This window comes from Lampris incognitus, chromosome 3, assembly GCF_029633865.1.
Source record: "Lampris incognitus isolate fLamInc1 chromosome 3, fLamInc1.hap2, whole genome shotgun sequence".
NCBI lineage: Eukaryota > Metazoa > Chordata > Actinopteri > Lampriformes > Lampridae > Lampris > Lampris incognitus.
This window is the reverse complement of record NC_079213.1, coordinates 11,340,346-11,357,004: the sequence shown is the minus strand read 5'-3', so window position 1 is coordinate 11,357,004 and position 16,659 is coordinate 11,340,346. Positions and strand designations below refer to the sequence as shown.

The 16,659-nt window shown below is 45.2% G+C and overlaps 1 protein-coding gene across 1 annotated transcript in view; it reads left to right on the top strand.

Moving 5' to 3' along the window:
- The first annotated feature begins 838 nt into the window (after positions 1-838).
- Positions 839-16,659, top strand: part of pcloa (piccolo presynaptic cytomatrix protein a) — a 94,649-nt gene continuing 78,828 nt past the window's right edge. Inside the window, exons 1-3 of the mRNA XM_056277081.1 lie at positions 839-1,050; positions 6,484-7,501; positions 11,242-12,303. Coding sequence (XP_056133056.1) covers positions 839-1,050; positions 6,484-7,501; positions 11,242-12,303 — 2,292 coding nt within the window. The remainder of the gene's footprint in view (positions 1,051-6,483; positions 7,502-11,241; positions 12,304-16,659) is intronic.

The window sequence follows — 16,659 nt, the reverse complement described above, 5'->3', positions numbered from 1 at the left end:
CTATCTATCTATCTATCTATCTATCTATCTATCTATCTATCTATCTATCCATCTGTAGTATAAGTGGCCTAGTTTGAGCACAAGAACGAGAGCACTGCGTGAAACGGTGGTGCTGGTCGCGTGGCTTGGGTCCTGGGCTGCTCCTTATCCGATGTGAGGGTCTAAAAGACAGGATGTGGTGTTGCTGTGAAGCCCCTTGAGGCGAATTTGTAATTTGTGATATTGGGCTATGCAGATGAAATTGACTTGACTTGATGTGACTTGACGTGACTTGACTTGATGTGACTTGACTTGACTTGATGTGACTTGACTTGACTTGACTTGATGTGACTTGACTTGACTTGACTTGATGTGACTTGACTTGACTTGATGTGACTTGACTTGACTTGACTTAAAACCCCGCAAGTCCGAGGGGGGGGGGATCCAACTTTGCGCCGTTTCCGTATCAAACTGGGCCCGGTGCCCGGCTCAGCGCAGCGCTCTGGCGGAGGTGTGTATGTGTGTCCCCTTTAAAAAGACGCCCCTCCGTGACGTCGTCCGACCACCTGTCGGACGCGGCACATGCGCACTGGGAGGAGGAGCAGGGGGAGGCGGCGGAGCGCGCGGAGACCCCCTTCACGGAAACCACCGTTCGCGGCTGCAGAGATGCGCGAGGCACAGAGTAGCGCCGAGACGCGGGAGAAGCGGATACCATCTTCACCACCGCCGTCGTCGTCATCCTCCTCCTCCTCCTCATCACCGTCGTGGTCCTCGCTGCGTCGTTTGGAGCTGGAGAGCGCAAAGCGTCGCGTAGGCTCCTCGTTGTAACGGCGGCGGTGGCGGCGGGGAGGGGTCGATAATGGGCAACGAAGCCAGTCTAGAAGGAGGTGAGGGGGAGCTGTCCGGATTACCGGAGGGTCTCGTACCTGATGGGAAAGGGGGATTCGTGCGGGTCCCCGGCGGACCGGAGGCGGACCTGAGCCAACTCAGCGAGGAGGACAGGAAGCAGCTCGCCGCGGCGATGTCAAGGGCGCAGGCGAGGCAGCCCAGAGGCGCAGCAGGAGCTCGAAGGCAGGGCTCCTTTTTTTAAAATTAATTAATTAATTAATTAACTGCTATAGTGTTTCTGTTTCTACAGTCTCCATCTCGGACACACACGCCCTGCACACCGCGGTAACGACGTACGATGAAATGAGACGAGAGGCGTTTGTGTGCCATTGTTGTGATTGTGTTTCTGCAGCGCATCATCATCATCATCATCATCCTCATCATCGTTTCGGAGGCGCGCATTCACGCCCATTCACAACCCACGCCGCGGCACGGAGCGATCATTCAGTATTCACGGGTCGTGTTAATAACCTGCCATTGATTATTTGCCATTGATTATTTGCTGAAATCGGCGTCGAGAGAAAAAAAAAGAAGGAAAAAAACAACACAACGTCGTGGCTGCCACACAACCGCGTGTCATCAGCCCGATTTCAAACGGGACGCGTCCGCCGGAGCTGAGGGGTCGCAACGCCAACTCACTGCGTCCTGCAGCGATGCGTTATTCAGCAAATCGTGTCGCCGTTGGTCTGTGTGACGTCTTAGCCAGCAGTCTCGGAACATCCCTGAATTGTTTGTTGGCTTGAATCGTTTTCCGAAAGCTTGACTGAGAGCGATCAGCGGCGAGACACACCTCCCACGTTTGTGAAATAATCGAAATGCCTGCTGGGTAAAAAAAAAAATCTGTCGGACTACACTGTTTTCCACCCGAACGACGTCTTACCACCCCCCCCCCCAAATCAGACGTGTGTCCCCTTGTAAATTTAGGCAATTCGACCTGCAAGTTTTGAACATGTTGAAACGGACTGTGCATGGCTAGTAAACGCGTCTCGGCTACTGTAGGCTGTGTCGTGGGCGGAGAGACGGAGAGCGCACCAATAAAAACAATACGCCGCAATTCCTCAATTCCTCTTCATATTCTGGATTTTAAGACTCACAGGCACCAGATATGTTCTCGGTACCTCGCCATCAAATGGGATGACGTGGCGACGTGTGTTACAACTGCGTTTGAGTGAAATTTTATTTTTATCTTAGCAGGAATGAGGGACGGTGGGGGATGCATAAATATTAATATGACTATAAATAGAATAGCTGGCACAAATGCCATCACTCATTGATTCCCTTCTTATGTGGGTTTTCAATGCTTTCATTTGCGTCTTTGATCCGGAAGATATGGCTCTTAAGCAGGCACATGATCTAAATAGGGACATGGTCACTGTCCATGGTGCTGATGCAGGCTGCATTCTGGGACATATTCCTATGGGGCAATATCAACATCACCACTTGTTAATACAAAGGCTGGTGCATGTTTTGGTATTGTGTATGATTGCAAGTTCTCATTTTGAGACGGTCGGTCTAACTCTATACTTGTGTGTTGCAGATGTCCCCTATACGTCTGATCCTGAAGCACTGTTTGAACTAGGGGTGTGACCATTAACTGGCTCAAATCGATACGCCGGGTTTAATGTTTAAGATGCGACTACTTCAGACAGCTTGTATCGGATAAAAGTTGGAAAGGAATGACAGTAAAATCGACGTGGGTTTCAGTGAAGCCTGATATAACATGTATCTTTTATTGTTTAGCATCTAATAGCTGCGCCTTTCGCAATGTATGCTCCTGTATCTCTCTGCCCTGGCTCAGATGAAACTTATTCTATGTTATGTTATGTCTCGATGTCTCTCTCACCCACCGACGGTGCACCACCGAATACTTACAGATCACTAGTGTGGGTTAATAACTTTGGCTTTAAGCCAAACCCCGAACCGAACCGTTATACTGAGTTTTACCACTAGGTGTCGCAAATGGTTCAGCCGCTTCGAAGTTGAACATGAGTCTGAAAGAGCGCGTAGCGACTCCAGTCCTGTTGGTGGCAGTAATGCGGCTCTAAGCTAGTTTACCAGCCGCCAATAAACGCTAAATAATTAGTGTTTACACGTCTTTGGTTGGCTTCGTATCCAAAATGCTGCCATATTGGCGCAGTTTTCGTTAAACGAAAAATATCTTGTGAGCGAGGGCTGTCACAATTATTACATAATCGCCTGATCGCAATTATTTGACCAGAATCGTTTCCATTCATTTGTATAAAACCAGCTGGATGAAAATACCAGAAACGTCATATTTCCAAATTTGTAATTTGTGATACTAGGCTATACAAATAAAATTGACTTGACTATATCCACGTCGTTTTCCACCGTGTGTTGTTCGACTGGCGTTCTTTCAATGACGTCATCTTATTGCGCCCCTGGCACATGAGTGGCGAATTAGCGCCCATCTTGTTGAGACGCCTATTCTTATAATATTCGACGCTGGCATTTCGACGAGCGTCTGTTGACATGAACATCGCGGACATAGCTGCAAAGCCAAACGCGCACATTTTGGTTTTAAGCCAAATGATAAAGGAGAGCCCCAATAACTTGGAGGAGGCGATTTGTTGGATTTGCAGCACAAAGGTGGTGGTCGAAAACGCTAATATTACACAGTAAAAAGTTTTAAAAAAAATCTACGGACCCACCACCCCACCCAATTCTCGCCGAACTTGGAAAGACAGCCACCGCCTCGGTTCCATCCCGGCAACTGGCTGTTCCTGCTTTCGGACGAGTGTCTAGATATTGTAGCGAATTCGGGGGACAACGCAACCACAGGAACTGCCGCGGCCGGGACGCGAACCCGTATCGCCCGCACCGCAGGAGGCATCGCTAAGCGCTAGACTAAAGGGTGTGGGTCACCACAATGTATGACCCGCGAGCCAGCGGCCAGCGTGTCTTCTTATCCATGCCCGTTACAATATAAACGTGACAGTACCAGATGGCGCACGTTAACAGACAGTGTAACGCTGTATACAGCCAAAGAGATCATCATCATCATCATCATCATCATCACCAGTTCCATAACCTATGGAGGTCGTGGGAGCACAGCTGATGCCTCAACAGGTATCTTCCACCGTCCCCCTATCCGTCGCAGCTCTCTCGGCCGTTGTTAACCCGGGTCCCGGGCCTCAACCGATCCGGTATGGCGATTGAGTTTGGTCGAGTCATCATTGTGTTTCAGTAGGGGGGGTACCTGGTGGTCCCTATCGCCTCCGCAGGTATGGATGGCCGTTGGTTCACAGAGGAACTCATCCGTTTTGTTTTTAGCCCCGCCGGGTGTCCACACACCCTCCTCGCAACAGCCCAAGGGTTGAAGTGGGGGTGCCGGTTTAGTCGCCGACGACCCGGCGGTTGCAGTTCAGCGTCGTACCCGGGACGGTCAACGAAGTGCAGCCGGTTCAATTCGGGGGATTGGCAGAGGAGGCGAAGCAGCACGATTAAACTGTTAACCGCGATTATTTGTGTGACAATTAATCGTCAGCTGAAAGTCCATGATCGTGACAGCCCTAGCTCTCGTCTCCCTCGTCACCCCCAGAGTAAGCAAACACACCGTGCGCACCTTTCCTCCCCACCCACCTCTACTGAAATGTGATCTCCCTGTTGCCTGCCTAGGCTCGGCACCAATGGAGCCTTTCCATTGCATGGTATCGACTGGACTGGACAAACTGTGCACGGGCTGTCAGACACTAGTCATGTTGCTTATTACTAATGCAATACAAGTTGGCCGTCGGCACAGGTTGCTGATGTAGGCTACTTTTTCATTTGCCAGATCGTCTCATATTAATAAATGTCTGTTCAGTCGGTTTGTAAAACCGGTTTAACCTCATACACCGAACCGGACCAGCAAACCGGAAACCGTCCCAGCTCCAACGTTAACACCATCCTTCTCCCCCTCTCCCATTACTGTACTGAGTGGATGGATACCCGTTAGAATTTTGTCTTGCAACCAGACACAAAACTATAGCGTTAGTAGAATTAAAATGGAGTTGTTTGTACTATTGCATTGCCCTGTATTGAATCTCATCAAATCATATTTTATCAAGAAAGGGCCATATCAAATCGTACCAGTTTTGTTTTTTGTTTTTTTGCTGGTTAAAATGTATCTGGATACATCAGATCACCGATGGTGTGTCGAGATACGAATCAAATCGGTCTCAGAGGGTGAGACGCACAACCCTAGTTTGAACTCGTTTCCCGCTTTCCATTGATTGAGGCATTTCACTAAGGTGCCTGTCAACGTTCATGACAGTATGTGTAAGGATGTCTGTGTAGCCTCTAAACCCAAGCTAACAAAGACATCTCATCTTACCACCATGGATCCAAGCGTCTCCCTCTTTCTTTCAGTGATCTACAGTCTTTGTCAGTCAGCTCTATTGACTTTCCCATCGTTTGCACCCTTGTGCTGCTGGCTACGTGTTCTGTGCTCACTGATGTGACGACAGTGCCTTACATTGGTGGAGTTACTGCTAAGGTCTAGGCTTATTATGTTAGGGTGATGGTGCACTGGCAGTAACTCAAATGAGGCAAATAAATGTGACAACACTCTTGGTGATATTGGTTTGGATGGGAACTGACTAGTGAGTAAGTAAAACAAACATAATGTTGTCTGCTAATTAGCTAATAACAAACTGTATTGTTGACTAAATTAACTGTCTGCACTGACAAAATGTTGCTCATGAGAGAATTGCCTTTGTTTCATTATATATAAATATATACTATATGGGTGGCACGGTGGCGCAGTGGATAGCGCAGTCGCCTCACAGCAAGAGGGTCCTGGGTTTGAGCCCCGGGGTAGTCCAAACCTGGGGGTCGTGCCAGGTTGTCCTCTGTGTGGAGTTTGCGTATTCTCTCCATATCTGCGTGGGTTTCCTCCAGGTACTCCGGTTTCCTCACACAGTCCAAAGATGTGTTGGTCAGGTGAATCGGCCGTACTAAATTGTCCCTAGGTGTGAATGTGTGTTGGCCCTGTAATGGCCTGGCGGCCTGTACAGGGTGTCTCCCCATCTGCCGCCCAATGACTACTGGGATAGGCTCCAGCATCCCCGCAACCCTTAGAGCGGGATAAGCGGCTTGGATAATGAATGAATGAATATATATACATATTTTTACTGTCCCATATCCTTTTATATCTCCCACTGATGTTTCTGTTTTCTAAAAAAAATTGTCAGGGAGCCCATATATACCAGATAGCACATAAAATTCCTTGATTTATGTATTCTTTTATATCCTCATGATGATATATATTTAAGAATTCTTCGAAGTGATTTGAATCCAGACTGCGTTGAATTATGCAAGAGAAGGAGCTTTATATGATGTGCTCTTCGTCGGTGCTGATTCCAGGTTTTCAACCCCATGACAAAGTGCCAGGAACATAAGCAAGATAAAGAAATTATTTTACAAGATCACACTCGAACTCATGTATTTGTGGTGACTTCACTCTAAAAATATATCAAAGACATTATTCAGGATGAAGATCTTTTTTTCAATGCCACAGTAAAAGACAATATAAAGAGCAAGACGAACAACATGAAAAATACTCATATCTATTTCTCTTTTGCTCTCTTTCTTTGTCGCTCTCTCTCTTTCTCTCAGACCTTCAGAAGCTGATGCCCAACAGTGTTCTCAGCAGGTAGGAGTTGGGGCCTCCAGAGGCCCCCCTGGTCTCAGCAAAAGTCGGACTGTTGACGCCTTCAGCCAGGGTCCAGTTGGCAAGCCCAGTCCGGGCCGCAGCCCTTCATCCCTCAGCCTACTCGAATCCCGATTCCGGCAGGAGCCTAAAGACCCCGAAACCAAGTCCAGCGGCATGTTCGGCTCCAGCTTCCTTAGCGGGGCGAACCCGCTTAGCGCTGTCTCATCAATGACTTCTTCTGTCTCCTCCTCCATGTCATCCATGGGTGACGCTGTCAACATGCCCAAGTTTGGCCTGTTTGGGGATGATGAGGAGGGAGATGGGTCTGCAGCATCTGGGTCCAAGCAGGGAGGGAAACCACAAGGCAAGGGCCCCCAGCAAGGCCCAGGGCCCCGGGGACCACAGCAAGGTCCCCCCAAAAAGGGTCAGGGACCCCCTGGACAAGGGCCAAAACCAGGGCAAGGACCCTCAGGACAACAGGGACCAAGGCAAGGTCAAGGACCCCCAGGACAACAGGGACCAAGGCAAGGTCAAGGACCCCCAGGACAGGGGCCAAAACCAGGGCAAGGACCCCCTGGACAAGGACCCAGGCAAGGTCAGGGACCTCCAGGACAGGGGCCAAAACCAGGCCAGGGTCCTCCGGGGCAACAGGGCCCCAGGCCAGGTCAAGGACCACCAGGTCAAGGCCCCAAACAGGGTGCTCCCCCCGAACAAAAAGGTGGTCCGCCTTTGCAAGGACCTGGGAAACCTGGACCCCAGCAGCCAGGTCCACCTGGTCCAGGGACACAGCCTGGGGGAGGCGCTAAAGCTGCAGAGCCCCCGGGTCAGCAGGGGCCTGGGAAGCCTGGAGGTGGTCTCTGTCCATTGTGTAAGACCACCCAGCTGAATGTGGGGTCTAAAGAACCACCAAACTACAATAACTGCACAGAGTGTAAGAGTCAGGTGTGCAGCCTGTGTGGGTTCAGTCCTCCAGACTCTGCGGTAAGAGATCAGTGATTATTTTTTTGCTTTCTTTTCTTTGTTTTTTTATTTCTTTTGTTTTCTTCTCATTGCCCTCTTTTGCTCCTCAGTTTTCTTGCTGACACCTGTTTCCTTGTGAGTTTCCTGATTTTCAATCTAATATCAGAGAAAAACAAGTGGTTAAATCTCTATTAAATTGTCATGAAACCCTAGTTTCATTCCCTCTGTGCCCACCTCAGTCTTAAAAAAATACAGCCAAATGAGAATGGAGAGCAAAAGTGAAGAGGGAGGGTATGGAGAAGAGTGTGTGTGTGTGTGTGGGGGGGGGGCGGGGTATCGCCTCCTCCACACATGCCCACTACAGTGAAGATGGAGCATGATTCAGAATCTCACCAAACCTTTGCCACAGAAGGATCATTTAAATTAGAGGACTTTTCCCCTCTTCTCCCAACTTCAAAAAACTATCTGAATTATCAAATAACAGCAGGAAAATAGATTAACTGTAGATGAACTGTAAGTGAATGGAAAAATAGCGCCGATTGAAAATGTCTCGGTCTCTGAAAACTTGGGAAACAACCTGCCTAATTGTGCAGGGAGAGTAGAGTGGACATCGCCATACCTTCTGTGAAATGTTATTTATACTGGGGGTGGTGACAATTATAAAACTGATGATATGATGCAGAGATGTAGTAAAGTAAAACACTATGAAACATCCAATGATCTACTTTTGATTCAATATCGAAAAATAAAAAGACAGTGGTGATTTAGCTCCTGAAACGACAGCATTTCAACAGATGCATGTATTTGTGGGGTTAAAAAGAAGCGATCACAATTTTCTACATGATCTTATTGTAGGGATAACACGCCGTTAGCAGCCATGACACTGAGCAGTCTTCTGTGTGTCTCTGAAAATTGTGTCCACTGGTGAGGTCATTGGTGGACAGTCCATGAATGTGAAAGTTTACTTCTGTCTTTGCCAATAGGCTGCATTGTATTATAACACTACACTATACAGATATATATGTAGTGTTGTTTTTCACATTTTCTTACACAATGCAACCTACAATGACGCCACTGGCGGAAACTTTTCTGCACAATTTTGGTGGCAGTTCAGAGACACACAGAAGATTGCTGAGTGTTATGGTTACTAACGTAGCGTCATTTCTACGATGTATTTGTAGAGATAAAGTTGAAAATCATGATTCTTCCCCTTTAATGCCTATTATTATACCTCACACATCTTCCAGATACATCAGTTAACACCTTGAAAACATTTTTAACGTCTCTGACAACTTTAAAGTCATTCAGTAGATGTCTAGATGTCCTCAGTTAGAATCCATAGCAAGTTAACTGTCGTGAGCAATCATTCTGATGAAGTGGGTGTCACATTTATCCAATGATGGATAACTCATCTTCAAAGGAAATTCCAATCAGCTCAGGATATGTTGACATATTGTTGACACATTCATTTAATATCCTAATAGCCCTTGTTATCGATGGCCGAGGGAGGAAAAGGTCACATAAAGATTTGCCTGCAGACACAACATTATTCAACATGTCTGAAATATCGGATTATCAAATCAGAACTGATTTTGTTCACTATTACTGAATCCCACGATAGCTTTTTATCATATTGCATGTTAAAAATTTGCAGAGACCATACACAACACCGGCAGCTTGGCATGGCAATTGCGACTTATGTTTAGCACACAAATTGAAGGGAAAGACGGTCCATATGGACCCAGAGGAAGCTGATCAAGGTGACTCATGTCATAGACACAGGGCGATATTTTACTGCCAGTATGGAGACTCAGTCACACACGGGCCAAGCTCTTACAGGGCTGTAATACAGTCGAGCAGAACGACCGATTTCCACTAAATGAGCTGCTTCTGGAAATTTGTTATGGATCCGGGATAGGTTCGGTTCCTTTCCGGTTTCATCCTTAAATCAGCAAAACTTTGAAATGATCTGAAAGATGGTCAATCATGATGAAATCATTGAGAGTGAAGACCTTATCAATATTGTGTGACTTGCAGTTGGCATACAAATATCAAAATGACCTCATTATGGGTATGAGCGATTTGTATTAACTGTGAGTAGGGCTGGCCAACAATTCAATATACTAATATGCCAATATTCAATATACTAAAACTAGGTTTGGCTTGATATTAGACTTAAGATTAGCAAACAGTTCAGTGTGATGAACCTCAGTTGGATTCTCATGTGTAGTCTTCTTGCATATGAAAGCAGATGTTATGATGTAAATATTGACATTGTGTAAAATTCCCTATGATTGTGGTGATAAAATGTGTTCTGTATTGCTCAGCACGAACGGTGCAAAATTCACATGCCCCTGTACACTAGATAGAGATTTAACTGTCAGTATTACTCCTGTTGAAGTCTGCAGCTCCACAATGGAAACCGAAGCCCTAAGCTGCTTGCTAAAAAAAAAAACAAGTGGCATTGTAGGTTTGATAGGCTTTTTGGTAACAGTTGATAAACATTGGCAGAGCCCAGACAGTGAAAAGCCAGTGTAGTATATGAGATTCTATGCCTGAAAATAGAGGAAGGTTTTGGTAGCTGACCATGCAATATATTCACTTTTATCATCATAGAAAACAATTTTCCCGGGAAAACTCCTTCATTTGGGAGAGAGATGATTGAATTTGTGTTGTTTTTGAAAGAAAAACTCGCATTTATAAGTAAGTGGTTTCATGCCCATCTAATGACAAAAATAATCAATATTCTATTCAGACAACTAATGATTTTCAATTTGCTCTAATATACAGTGTAGTTGTAATGCAATGATTTGTATATATGTATTGTTTCCCAAATTTGAAATCCCTTGTGCTCTAAGCAAGCTTGCATGTGAAAACAGGATTCAGCATCATTCAAAATGGCCTAATTAATGACTTGTTTTCTCTCTTAATGAATTTGTCTTTGTAATTAGCAAAAGAAGGAATGGTTATTTTGGGAGTGTGTTGTTGATTGTGTGTGTGTGTGTGTATAAGTGACTGAATGCGGTATCAAAGGGAATAGCTGAGAGTTTTTTGAAGTCTATCCCTATGTTATTCTCACCGCTTATGTAGTAGATCGCTAGGTTTCTTTTTCACAGTCATCCATCCTTTTCTTCATACTGGACATGCAGCTCCACCTTGGCATGTACAGTTCAATTCAATTAATGGAAGAAAAATCCACAATCGGTGCAAAAAAGCACTCCATGTTTCAGCCAAAGCTAACATGACGCCACAGCAGTGCATCACAGTAGTCGTTTACAATTGAATTCACAGTTGTTTTTTATTGCTGAATTTCCTCTTAGTGTTTGCTTTGCTGAGCCACGGCAGAGTGACTCCTGCTGCTAATCTCTTGTAGGTTGTGGTGCAGGAAGTAGCTCGGTAGGAAAAGACTGTAACCGAGCGTAAAAATGGCTGTAGATTTAAAATGTCTACTCAAATTTGCTATGATAGACTGCTGTAGCATTATGTTAGCTTTAGCTGAACCGTGGAGTGATTTTTTTTTTCACTGAATGAGGATTGTGGATTTGTCCCTTTTTAATCATGCTGAATTTATGGTGGACTGGATCTGCATATCCAGTATGAAGAAAAGGATGTGTGACTGAAAATGAAACTTACCTATGTATGTAGCATATGAGCAGTGAGTATAAAATAGGGATGTGCTTCAAAAACTCCTTTAATGTTCTCGCTTATAATGGCGTGCAAAATTTCTGACAAAATGTCGTCCATGTTGTATTTCTCCACAGGGAAAGGAATGGTTGTGTCTTAACTGCCAGATGCAGCGAGCTATGGGAGGCATGGATCCCCCTGGTGGGATGAAGCCCAAGCAGGGCTCAGCCCCTCCCTCACCTCAGAGACAGGCACCTGGCAAGCCAGGCAAGCTTCTGATCAAACAACAGAGCACCACTGACCCGGGGTTAACTCCACCGACCACGCCCAGGCAGAAATCACCAGGCCCGACCTCTCCAGGGCCCCTGTCCCCAGGCTCTTCTGCAGCCGGATCACCAAAAATTGACCCCAAGACGGGTCGCCCCATTCAGCAGAAAAGCAGCCCCCAACCTTCCCCAGCAAAGGCCAAGCAAGAGTCCAGCTTTTTTGGAGGTTTGGGTGGAATTAGTCTGGGAGGCCTCACTGATGTGGCCAAACCCCCGTCAGCTGCCTCTCAGGCAGCAGAGTCTGTTACAGGGAAACTGTTTGGCGGATTTAGTGGTTTGGGGGAATCTGCAAAGCCCCAAGGGCCAGCCAAACAGAAACAGGAAGAGTCAGTGGCAGGAAAGTTTTTTGGAGGTTTTGGGGGATTGACTGAAGCAGCAAAACCACCAGCTGCTGCTTCTCAGATGTTTGGCTTTGGATCCTCAATCCTGAGCTCAGCCACTAATCTTGTCACGGGTGCGGAAGATGACAAGAAAGCTGAATCACCCCCAGATTCCCCTGCTGACTCTGGGCCAGGTTCACCTCTTGATTCTGGCCCCGGCTCACCCCCTGACTCCCCTTTCTCTGGTCCTGGGTCTCCCCCTGATTCAGACTCGGCTCCTGACACCCCACCAGCTAAATCCAAGAAGCACCCTAAGTCCCTCTCTGTGGAAGATGAAAGGAAGGTCCCTGCAGCTGATCCCACCCCAGAGCCTCCAAAGGCAGCTGAATCGGTTCCTCCAGCTTCAGGCCTGGCAGCCAAGGAACACTGCTCGCTCTGTAACATAGAGCTGACAGTGGGATCCGCGGATGCACCCAACTACAGTGTATGCACCGAGTGCAAGAAGATGGCGTGTAATATGTGTGGATTCAACCCTACTCCTCACCTTGGAGAGGTAAGAAACCTACAGTCTCACCCTAAAAAGGATACCGCCCATTCTCTTTCACCCAGCTATTTCCAGTCCCAGGTATATGATTAGTCTCATTGCCACCATTCATAAGAATTGTGTTCTTCTTCTGCTTTGTATCCGTTACTCTACATACTGCATATGCATTTTATTTGATATAAATAGAATAAAAAGATCATCTGGATGTTTCCTAGTGCAGTTGCCACTTGCATCAACATTCTGAAGTGGAATAATGTACTATTAGATTCATACCATTCTAAGTATAACCATGATGATTATTTCCACTGGGCGGTAGCCTGTAGGGGATTATGTGTTTGGTCGTGTGTGTGTGTGTGTGTGTGTGTGTGTGTGTGTGTGTGTGTGTGTGTGTGTGTGTGTGTGTGTGTGTGTGTATGTGTATGTGTGTGTCTGTGTCTGTGTCTGTGTGTGTGTCTGTGTCTGTCTGCAGCAAATCTCGCAAACTACTGGACTTATCAACTTAAAAAAATTGTATGCACAGTTATGAGTGTATGATGAAGAACCTCTCATGGTTCTTCATCATACACTCATAACTGTGCATAAGACATTTTAAGTTGATAAAAAAAATTTATTTCAAAAACTATCGTTGCCGGATCTAAGTCAACCATGTGCATGCGCGACTCAGATCTACGGTTGAGTCATATCGGGCAGTGACAGTGTCGAAACCAAATCATTATGTACTCAAGTGTGACTCTTGAACATGAATGAGAAGTCAGTCATATTTTGCAAGCCAGCAAATCATTCATGGCTAATCTCTGCACAGGAGAACTGGAGGAACACTGGATGAACCAAGAATGATTTGTCTTATTCACCTCACCGTCATGTGGAAGTGCCATAGTCTCCAATGTTAAAACTCGGCTATAGAAATACAGTTTCAAGAATTGGATTAATCACAGTCACAACTGGAAATCATCTCAGTAGCTAGAATAAAACCTGTCCCATGGCTGAGCTATGTTTTCTTACCAATGTTTTATGAATGAAAGTCAGTCTGCAGAGCAGCCATTATATCATGAACACCGCCACAGTTAAACACATTTGAAGTCTTTTAATAAGAGCTTTGAAATTATGATAGCCTGATCTCTGTCATTTCATCTCAGACTTGGTCGTTTTCGTGCGAGGGTCTGCCGAGGAGGCTGCACATCCACAGACTGACAGGCAAACGTTTTTATTAGGTAGATTTTTTTTTTAGCTTGAGCGCCGCACATCAAGAATGTCTTTCTGCATGCTCAATAATCCAGGTAAGAAAATCAAAGGAGGAAAGTTGAATCGGTTCATCTGGACACGGCGTTTATTGAGAGAAACGCTTCATCACTCGTCTAAGTGACCTGTCCAGTCTCAGATGAGTGATGAAACAGTTCTCTAAGTAAACGCCGTGTCCAGATGAACCGATTCAACTTTCTTCCTTTGAATATTAAGAACTTTTTTTTTCATATGTAATATTTTTCATATTTTTTTCGACTTGTGAGCTGCACAAAAGTCTTACAATGTTAGGAAAAGCGCTGGTGTGTGCGTGTATTTCCCGTCTCCTGGTAAATGAGTAAATGTTTTTTGGTTAATATGGTTAATTGTAAAGAGACGATCCCTCTCCTGTCAAGCTTTCAAACTCAATGGGGTTGGCCAGGTTGATAAATATAAATACTCTCATCACTTAGGAGCACTTTAGACAATTGACACTTGGCTGTGTAATTTAACAGTGTGTGTGTGTGTGTGTGTGTGTGTGTGTGTGTGTGTGTGTGTGTGTGTGTGTGTGTGTGTGTGTGTGTGTGTGTGTGTGTGTGTGAGTCCTTTTGTGAGCATGCTTCAGTCTGTGTTCAAGCATACAGGAGAATGCTCAGTGCTCGTGTGTGTGTGTGTGTGTGTGTGTGTGTGTGTGTGTGTGTGTGTGTGTGTGTGTGTGTGTGTGTGTGTGTGTGTGTGTGTGTGTGTGTGAGTCCTTTTGTGAGCATACTTCAGTCTGTGTTCAAGCATACAGGAGAATGCTCAGTGCTCGTGTGTGTGTGTGTGTGTGTGTGTGTGTGTGTGTGTGTGTGTGTGTGTGTGTGTGTGTGTGTATGTGTGTGTGTGTGTGTGTGTGTTTCCTTTTGTGAGCATACTTCAGTGTGTGTTCAAGCATGCTTGTTTGAGTATGTATATAGCAGGAGACTGCTCGCTCGTGTGTGTGCATGTGTGTGTGTGTGTGTGTGTGTGTGTGTGTGTGTGTGTGTGTGTGTGCGCGTACTGTATGTCATATTGTCTGCTCATGCTGTTGGAGCCTACCCGGTGATGACCTGGAAACCAAACACTTTTGGCCTGCCTGTATTCCTGGGGCTGGTTTGTTGTTGTCACCACAGCTCTCTGTCTCATACTGATGCGCCATTGGGCCAAGACTGTGTGTTGATTTCCAGAGAACAGATGGTACTGTATGTAGGTTCAGCATATTATAATAAAGGTAAAACTGCCAAGTTGCAATCATGGTTCAGTGGTTTTTAAGCATGTGGTCAACATTCATATACCATGTACTGCGCAAGTCATATAGCAAAAGAGAATTCGTGTACACTGTTACGTCTTGCTATTGAGTAGTTCATAGTGAACTACTGTATGTGCATTTTTTAATGATTATAAGCCGATATGCTTAGAGAGCATAGGATTTAGTGAGCTGGAACACGTTTGGCATGCTCTGGTATGTCAGTTACTACAGGTATGAGGTTGAATGTTGGCCTAACTGGCCGCATGTTCGCCATCCAGCAGGCGTACAAGTGCATCCTCATGTCACGTGTAAACTGTCTTGCTTGTAGGTGTGTTAAGTGGTGTGGCGCGTGCACTCTAATCTCACGCGGGCCTATTTCTGGCTCTCTGGTGTGTTTTCAAAATTAATGGATGTATGCTCAGGTTCAGAGTCAGTTTTTTTTGGCCAAGTGTGTTTAGGCCTACACATACAAGGAACTTTACTCTGGTTCTTCCATTGCTCTCCATATATTTACACAAAATAGACATACAGCTACAGCAGACAAGGTAAACATAAACATTTAACTACCATGTACAGATATAGATGTACACTACCGTTCAAAAGTTTGGGATCACCCAAACAATTTTGTGTTTTCCATGAAAAGTCACACTTATTCACCACCATATGTTGTGAAATGAATAGAAAATAGAGTCAAGACATTGACAAGGTTAGAAATAATGATTTGTATTTGAAATAAGATTTTTTTTACATCAAACTTTGCTTTCGTCAAAGAATCCTCCATTTGCAGCAATTACAGCATTGCAGACCTTTGGCATTCTAGCTGTTAATTTGTTGAGGTAATCTGGAGAAATTGCACCCCACGCTTCCAGAAGCAGCTCCCACAAGTTGGATTGGTTGGATGGGCACTTCTTTGAGCAGATTGAGTTTCTGGAGCATCACATTTGTGGGGTCAATTAAACGCTCAAAATGGCCAGAAAAAGAGAACTTTCATCTGAAACTCGACAGTCTATTCTTGTTCTTAGAAATGAAGGCTATTCCATGCGAGAAATTGCTAAGAAATTGAAGATTTCCTACACCGGTGTGTACTACTCCCTTCAGAGGACAGCACAAACAGGCTCTAACCAAAGTAGAAAAAGAAGTGGGAGGCCGCGTTGCACAACTGAGCAAGAAGATAAGTACATTAGAGTCTCTAGTTTGAGAAACAGACGCCTCACAGGTCCCCAACTGGCATCTTCATTAAATAGTACCTGTTAGAGCCTGTTTGTGCTGTCCTCTGAAGGGAGTAGTACACACCGGTGTAGGAAATCTTCAATTTCTTAGCAATTTCTCGCATGGAATAGCCTTCATTTCTAAGAACAAGAATAGACTGTCGAGTTTCAGATGAAAGTTCTCTTTTTCTGGCCATTTTGAGCGTTTAATTGACCCCACAAATGTGATGCTCCAGAAACTCAATCTGCTCAAAGAAGTGCCCATCCAACCAATCCAACTTGTGGGAGCTGCTTCTGGAAGCGTGGGGTGCAATTTCTCCAGATTACCTCAACAAATTAACAGCTAGAATGCCAAAGGTCTGCAATGCTGTAATTGCTGCAAATGGAGGATTCTTTGACGAAAGCAAAGTTTGATGTAAAAAAAATCTTATTTCAAATACAAATCATTATTTCTAACCTTGTCAATGTCTTGACTCTATTTTCTATTCATTTCACAACATATGGTGGTGAATAAGTGTGACTTTTCATGGAAAACACAAAATTGTTTGGGTGATCCCAAACTTTTGAACGGTAGTGTATATAAAAAGAAAAAACAACATGGTGTTATACAAACAAGACAACAGAGCAATGGTGCCGAGTGCAAAGATGCTGGAGTAAATATGTTAACCGGTT